This window comes from Bombina bombina, chromosome 3 (genome assembly GCF_027579735.1).
Source record: "Bombina bombina isolate aBomBom1 chromosome 3, aBomBom1.pri, whole genome shotgun sequence".
NCBI classification, from domain to species: Eukaryota; Metazoa; Chordata; class Amphibia; order Anura; family Bombinatoridae; genus Bombina; species Bombina bombina.
The window spans coordinates 1,217,909,038-1,217,921,041 of NC_069501.1; the positions used below are offsets into that span (position 1 = coordinate 1,217,909,038).

A 12,004-nucleotide genomic window follows, 5' to 3' on the forward strand; every position below is an offset into this window, starting at 1 on the left:
TTTACCACAAAATTTGGAAAAAATATATCTGTTGGTGTGAATCTAAAGGATTCCCTTGGGACAAGGTTAAGATTCCTAGGATTCTATCCTTCCTTCAAGAAGGATTGGAAAAAGGATTATCTGCAAGTTCCCTGAAGGGACAGATTTCTGCCTTGTCTGTGTTACTTCACAAAAAGCTGGCCGCTGTGCCAGATGTTCAAGCCTTTGTTCAGGCTCTGGTTAGAATTAAGCCTGTTTACAAACCTTTGACTCCTCCTTGGAGTCTCAATTTAGTTCTTTCAGTTCTTCAGGGGGTTCCGTTTGAACCCTTGCATTCCGTTGATATTAAGTTATTATCTTGGAAAGTTTTGTTTTTAGTTGCAATTTCTTCTGCTAGAAGAGTTTCAGAATTATCTGCTCTGCAGTGTTCTCCTCCTTATCTGGTGTTCCATGCAGATAAGGTGGTTTTACGTACTAAACCTGGTTTTCTTCCAAAAGTTGTTTCTAACAAAAACATTAACCAGGAGATTATCGTACCTTCTCTGTGTCCGAAACCAGTTTCAAAGAAGGAACGTTTGTTGCACAATTTGGATGTTGTTCGCGCTCTAAAATTCTATTTAGATGCTACAAAGGATTTTAGACAAACATCTTCCTTGTTTGTTGTTTATTCTGGTAAAAGGAGAGGTCAAAAAGCAACTTCTACCTCTCTCTCTTTTTGGATTAAAAGCATCATCAGATTGGCTTACGAGACTGCCGGACGGCAGCCTCCCGAAAGAATCACAGCTCATTCCACTAGGGCTGTGGCTTCCACATGGGCCTTCAAGAACGAGGCTTCTGTTGATCAGATATGTAGGGCAGCGACTTGGTCTTCACTGCACACTTTTACCAAATTTTACAAGTTTGATACTTTTGCTTCTTCTGAGGCTATTTTTGGGAGAAAGGTTTTGCAAGCCGTGGTGCCTTCCATTTAGGTGACCTGATTTGCTCCCTCCCTTCATCCGTGTCCTAAAGCTTTGGTATTGGTTCCCACAAGTAAGGATGATGCCGTGGACCGGACACACCTATGTTGGAGAAAACAGAATTTATGTTTACCTGATAAATTACTTTCTCCAACGGTGTGTCCGGTCCACGGCCCGCCCTGGTTTTTTTAATCAGGTCTGATAATTTATTTTCTTTAACTACAGTCACCACGGTACCATATGGTTTCTCCTATGCAAATATTCCTCCTTAACGTCGGTCGAATGACTGGGGTAGGCGGAGCCTAGGAGGGATCATGTGACCAGCTTTGCTGGGCTCTTTGCCATTTCCTGTTGGGGAAGAGAATATCCCACAAGTAAGGATGACGCCGTGGACCGGACACACCGTTGGAGAAAGTAATTTATCAGGTAAACATAAATTCTGTTTTCAGCTATTTTACACTGTGGATTTCAGTACATTTCTTTCTTACTGATATTTGCTCTAATACCTTATGAAATTAAGTCCTTGCAGGTTGTGTTATCGCCATGGGTTTTCATTTTGTACCTACCATGCAATTACATTTGTTTGTGTACAGAACAGAAGCCATTTTGGGCAGTCATTATACAGTGACTTCTTTTAAACATGGATTTCTTAGCTAAATAATTATCTAGAATAGCATAACACATCTTGTTTTTGTTAGTTAGAAATGAAGATAGGTATTTCAGTCTACTGGATCCTGTTACTAGGCATGACTTTCATTTTCACAGATGTTCCGAGTGTCACTTCTGTTCTAGTATATCCGGTGTCAGAACTAACTGAATACTGGAAGCAGAGGGAAATGTGTTATTTGCAAAAGGAATAAAGAATTATGTACATAACGGTGTAATATTTAGTGTTATTAATGGATCTTTCCCCTGTCTATTTTACAGTGAACTAACTTTCATTATTATCATTTTTTATTTTGTAGGTGTTTAAGGTTCCTTGGTAGCAGACACCCCACCCTTGTCCTTTCACTGGTACCTGAGCTCCTTAGTACTCACCCGTTCTTTGATACGCCAGAGCCTGACATGGATGACCCAGCATGTATCTTTTTGTCTGATCTTAGATGTTGGCTGATTAAGCCATTAAAGGGTTACTTGGCTAATTAACCCTGGATCCATATTGTATAGAAAGGCCGTGTAGAAGTGAGCAAGAGTAGTTTTTGAATGAATGTAGGCGCTTCAAACCGTCATAACCTTTAATAGAAGCATTTTTGTATTATATGTTTATTGAAAAATTGCTTCTGCTAAAAAATGCAATACATTCACTCTGTGCCCTTCCAAAGAAATGCAGAAATAAATCTGCGTTATTGTGATCAAGTTCAATTTATTATCAAACCGTTCCCTGAAAGAAAAGATGTCATAATGTTATAGAGGCCACGTATGGCAGAGTTTCGACATTTACTTAAGTCGTTTTTATTCAATTTATTTAAATTATGATTTTCCCTATTTAATGACATTTTGTTATTATTTGAATTGCACTAAGATGTTTTATTGTTTTGAATTGCAAGATCCAATATTGGGATAGCTCAGTATTACAGTAATGGAGGGCAAAGCCGCATCCATTTTAAAGGGACATAAAACTGCTGGGTTCATCTACAGTAGCAGGGTTACTTCTCACGACGCTACTGTTTTTCTTCTTGTACGGGCAGCTCTTTTTAAACCGTTCTCTCATTTTAACCATTACAGAAGCCAGTTGGTAAATCTCTGCATTTTAACTGGGCACAGCCATCTTGGTAAGAAATGTATTATTGAGAAAAAAAAACAGTGCAGTTTCAGATTGGCGATATTGTTATCTTTTTGACAGCTGTATCTTCCACTTTGGATTTGTTTGTACAATCAAAAGCAGAAGAATTACATTGCTGTTGTTTTTTTACAGTTTAAAAGTTACGTAAAACAAAGCCCTCAGGAGTAATATGGAGAAATGCAGCACTGCAAAAATGTACAGCTTCTGCTCTGTATTGTGCATTTTTAACTGAACTGCAGAACAATATCACCGATCTGTGAATGTGCATCACTTCTGTCATAGGTTACAAGAATACTTAAATTCCAATATGGCGGCACCCAGTGTAAAGATGCAAAGATTCACTAACCAGTAGTGAGAATAGCTTTGAAGAGAGCTGCAGATACAGGAGGAAAAACAAGAGGATTGTGGGTAGTAACCAGGCTACTGTACTTGTACCCATCATAGGATGGAAGCACTGTGAGAAAAAAAGATATATTAGGGTTGGGAGAGTCTTATGGAAAGTGTAGTGGTAGCGAAAGAGGGAGAATCTAAAAGACAAAAGGATGATGAACTAGAGGGCTGTTAAAAAATAAATTGAAGAAGGAAATTCTGAAAAAGACGAAAAAAACAACAACCTGTGGAGACCGGAGCACTATTTCTATCTTTGTTATAGAGGGTATAATTTAAATAATATATTATCATACTATAACAATGTTCTTGGTTTCTTCTTGCAAATTCATATATCAGACCTTAATCTGAGGATCAGATGTTGCAGTCTTGGTTTTGATTTTTAATGCTGCCAAGACCTGTCCCACAATGCCTGCGTTATTCTCTGATCACACCTTCCGCCATTACGCCTATCTACGGGATAGTCTCTCTCATCTGGTCCCACCACTGAATGTAAGTTTGTTCTCAAGACATGAGTAGTGTCTTTATTTGTGTGCATCATGTCTTGAAGCTCATTATCTGCACTTCACTGACTTGTTTTGTTTCCAGGCTGTTCTGTGTTGATCAAAAGAAACCAGAAAACACAGTACTCGCTGCACAGAACTTTAAACTGCCATTAAATGTAATAGTATTTATAATTTTATAACGGCATTTCCACTTCTATAATTAATAGTAAGAACATAAAAAAAACACAGTCCATGCATTTACAGAATAGTATAAAAGTAGATGTATGCAAATAGAATTGCATGATAAGTGCATAATAAAAAGTCATTGCAGTAGCACTTAATCTGACAAGTTTCAAAATTTAATTTGGTACCACTATTCTGTTATATTCTCTTACTATGTTACGTTTCTCTACTTACAGCCACGCCTACAAAAAACTTGCAAAGGCAGTTGTGCATGCATGCGCTCACTGCCTACAATACACTTGTAAATATACTACAGAGCACGCATGCGCTCACTGCCTACAATACACTTGTAAATATACTACAGAGCATGCATGCGCTCACTGCCTACAATACACTTGTAAATATACTACAGAGCACGCATGCGCTCACTGCCTACAATAAACTTGTAAATATACTACAGAGCAGGCATGCGCTCACTGCCTACAATACACTTGTAAATATACTACAGAGCAGGCATGCGCTGACTGCCTACAATACACTTGTAAATATACTACAGAGCAGGCATGCGCTCACTGCCTACAATACACTTGTAAATATACTACAGAGCACGCATGCGCTCACTGCCTACAATACACTTGTAAATATACTACAGAGCACGCATGCGCTCACTGCCTACAATACACTTGTAAATATACTACAGAGCACGCATGCGCTCACTGCCTACAATACACTTGTAAATATACTACAGAGCAGGCATGCGCTCACTGCCTACAATACACTTGTAAATATACTACAGAGCAGGCATGCGCTCACTGCCTACAATACACTTGTAAATATACTACAGAGCACGCATGCGCTCACTGCCTACAATACACTTGTAAATATACTACAGAGCACGCATGCGCTCACTGCCTACAATACACTTGTAAATATACTACAGAGCACGCATGCGCTCACTGCCTACAATACACTTGTAAATATATTACAGAGCACGCACGCGCTGACTGCCTACAATACACCTGTAAATATACTAGAGCAAGCATGCGCTCACTGCCTACAATACACCAGTAAATATACTACAGAGCATGCATGCGCTCACTGCCTACAATAAACTTGTAAATATACTACAGAGCATGCATGCGCTCACTGCCTACAATACACTTGTAAATATACTACAGAGCACGCACGCGCTCACTGCCTACAATACACCTGTAAATATACTACAGAGCATGCATGCGCTCACTGCCTACAATACACTTGTAAATATACTACAGAGCACGCATGCGCTCACTGCCTACAATACACTTGTAAATATACTACAGAGCACGCATGCGCTCACTGCCTACAATACACCTGTAAATATACTACAGAGCACGCATGCGCTCACTGCCTACAATACACCTGTAAATATACTACAGAGCACGCATGCGCTCACTGCCTACAATACACCTGTAAATATACTACAGAGCACGCATGCGCTCACTGCCTACAATAAACTTGTAAATATACTACAGAGCACGCATGCGCTCACTGCCTACAATACACTTGTAAATATACTACAGAGCACGCATGCGCTCACTGCCTACAATACACTTGTAAATATACTACAGAGCACGCATGCGCTCACTGCCTACAATACACTTGTAAATATATTACAGAGCACGCACGCGCTGACTGCCTACAATACACCTGTAAATATACTAGAGCAAGCATGCGCTCACTGCCTACAATACACCAGTAAATATACTACAGAGCATGCATGCGCTCACTGCCTACAATAAACTTGTAAATATACTACAGAGCATGCATGCGCTCACTGCCTACAATACACTTGTAAATATACTACAGAGCACGCACGCGCTCACTGCCTACAATACACCTGTAAATATACTACAGAGCATGCATGCGCTCACTGCCTACAATACACTTGTAAATATACTACAAAGCACGCATGCGCTCACTGCCTACAATACACTTGTAAATATACTACAGAGCACGCATGCGCTCACTGCCTACAATACACCTGTAAATATACTACAGAGCACGCATGCGCTCACTGCCTACAATACACCTGTAAATATACTACAGAGCACGCATGCGCTCACTGCCTACAATACACCTGTAAATATACTACAGAGCACGCATGCGCTCACTGCCTACAATTAACTTGTAAATATACTACAGAGCACGCATGCGCTCACTGCCTACAATACACCTGTAAATATACTATAGAGCATGCATGCGCTCACTGCCTACAATACACCTGTAAATATACTACAGAACACGCATGCGCTCACTGCCTACAATACACCTGTAAATATACTACAGAGCATGCATGCGCTCACTGCCTACAATAAACTTGTAAATATACTACAGAGCACGCATGCGCTCACTGCCTACAATAAACTTGTAAATATACTACAGAGCACGCATGCGCTCATTGCGCAGTCGCCAAATATTACAGAACTGGTACGTCCATAATTTTGGCACTAGCTGGGGCAATTTGAATAACAGTGGCAAAAAAAGGCTTTATATTCATATTAATAAAAAACGTTCAATCATTTAATCAAACAAATCCGTATTTTGCCACTGTTATTTAGATGTCCCCAGCTAGTGCCAAAATTAATCAAACAAATTACCGGGACAGAGCTGTCAGACCCGCAGTGGGCAGGAAACTGCGTCAGGCAAATACTGATAGTTCATAGTGTCACGGGGCAATTTAAATAACAGTGGCAAAAAAAGGCTTCATATTCAAATTTATTGTACGGTTTTGTTTGATTAATTTTGGCTTAGGAGCTGGACCATTTTTGGTTCAGCACCTGGGTAGCGCTTGGTGAATTTAGCCACCAATCAGCAAGCTCTACCCAGATCCCTTTAAGTTAGGAAAATCATTTTATACAATTTATTTTATGTAATTTTATGTATTCATTGGCACTATGATCCCTAGAGCTACACACACTGAGGTGTACGTTCCTGTAAGATGATCACAAACTTTAATGGTTTGCATTTTTGTCTCCAGTTGCCAGGAGTGAAGTGGTCCTGGATCCCAGAGCTGACCAGTGCTGCTCCTCAGGAGGATCCGTCTCAGCAGTTTCTGCAGCACAGCTTAGAGAGGGTGCATAATCTGCAGCACCTGGGCTCACAGGATATACAGGAGCTGCTGGAGTTTACTATACGGTACAGAGAGATGGTCTAGACACCAAGACTTGCTATACAAAATCTCTTATCTGAAGAACCTAATCAATACCCTGTGGACTAGATTGTAGAGAGGGATGGTACCTGTATGGGTAATAAAATATTGAGTGTGTGTATATTTTTTTATATATATATATATATATATATATATATATATATATATATATATATATATATATATATATATACACACACACATATACACACACATATATCACACACAGAGAACGTCCAGCACTCACTTACAAGCTCTCAGCTAAGCTTAAAAGCAAAAATGGAAGGGCTAGTTACCGCATCTGGCCAAATGGTACAAGCCCAGGTACCACGTCAAGGTCCCTTCCAAAACCTGGGTCCCTAAACCAGCCAAACAATGCAAGTTCTCAATCAAACAAACTGGGAACAAGTGAAGGGTGAACAGGCTTATGTAATCACCCTAGACATATACAAAACACGTAAGGGGACTGCACTCTCAGACTGGACTAAGTACACATCTCATGACCCTGCAACATGCTCAGCTCTGGGTGCTCAATGGCACTCACAGGAAGCTGTGCTGTCGTCTAAAGTAGCCTGTGCACCCTTCACTTGTTCCCAGTTTGTTTGATGGAGAGCTTGCATTCTTATTCTATCACATTGTGTATGGTTATTTAAATATTCTATTGTTCCCTTACAGTTAGAAGGATGGGAATTGTATTTATATATATATCTATAGTTAAGTTCTTTTCTTCCCCTTTCCCTTTTCAGTGATCTTCAGAGAATTGGGGAGCTGCATTCTAAGCTGGCAGGAATGGCAGATTTCTCAGCAGCGTATCTTCACTGTCACTTACTGTTGACCAAGGTTTGTTCCAGATGTTGTTGTTTTTTTTTGCGTGTATTTGTTTTTATATTTTTAACATTTTCATTGTATTTCATTCTGGAAACAATATTAAAGGATTAGAAAACTCAAGTTTAAAGGGATACTAAACATTTAGCCACCAAAAAGCATGCGTAACCCAGGTTCTGAACCAAAAATGGGCTGGCTCTTAAGCTTTTAGTTCTACCTTTTTAATAAAGATAGCAAGCGAACAAAGAAAAAATGATAATAGGAGTAAATTAGAAAGTTACTTAAAATTGCATGCTCTATCTGAATCATGAAAGAAAAAAATTGGGTTTAGTATCCCTTTAAGAAGGAGCATTAAATGACACGGATCGAATGTAATAAGTAACTAAACAAATCCTACTTATTTTTAAAAGCATAGCAATTACATTATTTAAAATATATATTTTATTCTACTTTGTGATGTTATAACAGACAGTGGGCTGCCCGACATGCTGCTTAACGTTCCAATCATGTGCGACTTATTTACATATTGAAATTAAAGGGACAGTATACACTCATTTTCATATAACTGCATGTAATAGACACTACTATAAAGAATAATATGCACAGATACTGATATAAAAATCCCGTATAAAACTGTTTAAAAACTTACTTAGAAGCTGTCACTTTGGCTCTGTTGAAAAGGTAGCCGGAAAGCCCACTGCAAGTGGCAAATAAGACACTCCCCCCTCCCCCTTCTTTTGCATATGAAAAGACCCTTTACACAAACAGGAGCAAGCTGGAGTAGGTAGTCGAGCGTATTCACATAAAACTTTGGGGCTTGGTTAGGAGTCTGAAAATCAGAGCAATGTTATTTAAAAATAAGCAAAACTATATATTAATTAAAAAAAAAAAACTTTATGGGCTATATAAATAGATTATCTACAAAACATTTATGCAAAGAAAAAATGAGTGTATAATGTCCCTTTAATATGCTGAGCTCCGTCAATACATGCGCACCGCTGTTGATGATGTTCATTACCTGCAGTGTCTTCAGGAGTAGTGCATGCACAACTAAGTTAGCTGTCACTTGCTTGTGTTGGAAATATTTTATTTCCTTTGATACTATAATTTCTATTATATAGTTATGCTCATTTGTTCAGATGCCTTTCTTGTTCTCCTCCGCCGGTGCAGATGCTGCATCTTGGTTAACACTGCGGTCACGTGACTGCCTACCTTCTGACATCGGCTCTAATCTCTTCAATACATTGTGCATGAGTTAGCAATTGAGCATAAGAGCGCATGCGTTGGGAAATGGATTGCAATGAGGAAATTAATCTACAGAGTAAACCCAGGTTGCCCACCATGATTGGCTAATGCAAATTAGCCTCACAGTTGGTTTGAAAACATGCCCAAATTTGGAAGCGGATTGCAGCTAAACTATAGACATTTGACAGCACAAGGTATTTAGACATATTTTTGCTTTATTTTAACCTTTGCTGTAAATTATGGAAATATTTTAGCCCTTTATATACCTTTAATCTAAACAAGAACATGTATGTCTGTGTATAACCATCCTTAGACAAGCAATGCTTTACCAGTATATACCTTGCCTATTTATTTTTAAAGACACGATGAGTCCACGGATAATCATCCTTGTGGGATTACACCTCCTGGTCAGCAGGAGGAGGCAAAGAGCACCACAGCAGAGCTATTAAATAGCTCCTCCCTTCCCTCCCACCCCAGTCATTCTCTTTGCCTGCATTAGTGATCAGAGATGGCAAAGTGAGGTGTTAGATTAGATTCTTCAATCAAGAGTTTATTTTTAAAGTAGTGCCAGAGAGTGCTACTTTGTTCCAGGCTGTAGCCTAGACCTGATCAGTCTCTACAGTAGAGCTTTGGTGGCTTTAAAGCAATAGGAACTGGTGGGACATAATTCTCACTGCGCCTCCTATACACTGTTGCTGCCCTAATACAGATAGCCTAAACACTGGTTAGCTCAGGCTGATCTTCTTCCACAGGGCTATGGGAGGGAGAGGACCTCTTACACCTGCTGGACTGTCCTGCTGTCGGGCAGCATTTGAGGTAAGTGCTGACTTTAATTCATTCTGGAGAGCAGAGTGACAAAGGCACTTAACGTTTATTTGGAAGCTGCAGATTTCAAAAGCAGCTCTGGGGACGATATTACCCTCTTTACTAGCAGAGGGTTTACAATGAGACAGCAACTTGTACAGGCACTGGGGCTTTTTGGGAGAAAGTTTATTAAATATTTTGTGACACTTTTGGGGAATATAACGGTATTAGAATCCCTTATGCTGTTTGCTTATGTTGGGCCTATTTTCGTGCGCTTCCTCTTCCTTATTGCGCTCTTCCATGCTGTTTGAGGAGGTTGCATGTGTGGCTCTATTACCGCGTGTCTGTCTGTTGATTTAGACAAGCGGTTGTAGTGTTTATATATGCCAGAAACTGATTGTTTTTCTCTCTGCAGCATCTGAATTCAGATTCCGGTCAGAAGCTTATTTGGTGGGCAGGTAGGCGCAGGATAAAAATGTTACGGTTTATAAGGCACAGTATCATATATATATATATATATATATATATATGTGTATATATATATATATGTATATATGTATATATATGTATATATGTATTTCTTCTGTTAAGTGTGATCAGTCCACGGGTCATCATTACTTGTGGGATATTAACTGCTCCCCTACAGGAAGTGCAAGAGGATTCACCCAGCAGAGTTGCTATATAGCTCCTCCCCTCTACGTCACCTCCAGTCATTCTCTTGCACCCAACGACTAGATAGGATGTGTGAGAGGACTATGGTGATATATTTAGTTTTTATATCTTCAATCAAAAGTTTGTTATTTTAAAATAGCACCGGAGTGTGTTATTCCTTCTCTGGTAGAATTTGAAGAAGAATCTACCTGAGTTTTTCTATGATTTTAGCCGGAGTAGTTAAGATCATATTGCTGTTTCTCGGCCATCTGAGGAGTGAGGTAAACTTCAGATCAGGGGACAGCAGGCAGATTAATCTGCAAAGAGGTATGTAGCAGTTTATTATTTTCTGACATGGAATTGATGAGAAAATCCTGCCATACCGTTATAATGTAAACTCAGCCTTGAATGCAGTAGATGTAGCTGATATCAGGCTGTCATGTATGTATATTTTACACTTCAGTTTTCTGGGAAATGGTACTTCTCTGGCTTTTAAACTGTATACATAGACTTAACCTATTTTGCAGGGACTTGCAATAGGTTTTAAATGACAATTAATTATTGAGGTAAAATGTTTTTTTGCTGGCATGTAAAAACGTTTTTTTCTCTGAGGTACTGGGTGAAAAAATGTTTTGGGCACTTTTTTTCCACTTGGCAATAGTTTTGATTTAAATTGGAGCAGTTCACTGATCCCTCTCACTGTTATGTGTGTGGGGGAGGGGCCATTTTGGTGCTTTCACTATGCATCAGAAAAACTCAGTCAGAGGTTCATTTTCTTCCTGCATGATCCGGTTCATCTCTACAGAGTTCAGGGATCTCAAGAGTCTTTTTTGAGGGAAGTAATCATACAGCAGAGCTGTGCTGATTGTATTGACTGTGATATAAAAAACGTTTATTTGTGTATTTTTTTTCTGCTGCCTGGGTTAGTTATCATTTGCTGAGGGGAACAATCCTTTGCTAAAACTGTATATTCTGACAAAGATTGATGCTATAACTTAATTATTTTATCTGTTATAATATTTTTCTGTGCTTCTTAAAGGCACAGTTCGTTTTCATATTATTTGTAAATTACTTTGAAAAGTATTTCCAAGTTGCTGTTTATTTGCTAGTGTGTTAAACATGTCTGATTCAGAGGAAGATATCTGTGCTATATGTGTTAATGCCAAAGTGGAGCCCAATAGAAATTTATGTACTAAATGTATTGATGCTACTTTAAAAAATAGTCAATCTGTACAAATTGAACATATTTCACCAAACAACGAGGGGAGAGTTATGCCGACTAACTCGCCTCACGTGTCAGTACCTGCATCTCCCGCTCAGGAGGTGCGTGATATTGTAGCGCCGAGTGCATCTGGGCGGCCATTACAAATCACATTACAAGATATGGCTACTGTTATGAATGAAGTTTTGGCTAAACTACCAGAACTAAGAGGTAAACGTGATCACTCTGGGATGAGAACAGAGTGCGCTGATAATGCAAGGGCCATGTCTGATACTGCGTCACAGTTTGCAG

The 12,004-nt window shown here is 39.3% G+C and overlaps 1 protein-coding gene across 2 annotated transcripts in view; it reads left to right on the forward strand.

The window, feature by feature from the left end:
* The window catches only part of INTS4 (integrator complex subunit 4), a 151,657-nt gene that overhangs the window by 59,861 nt on the left and 79,792 nt on the right, over positions 1-12,004 (forward strand). For both annotated transcript variants that reach the window (XM_053708682.1, XM_053708683.1), the window contains exons 13-16: positions 1,904-2,019; positions 3,467-3,600; positions 6,796-6,953; positions 7,713-7,806. In XM_053708682.1, coding sequence (XP_053564657.1) covers positions 1,904-2,019; positions 3,467-3,600; positions 6,796-6,953; positions 7,713-7,806 — 502 coding nt within the window. The remainder of the gene's footprint in view (positions 1-1,903; positions 2,020-3,466; positions 3,601-6,795; positions 6,954-7,712; positions 7,807-12,004) is intronic.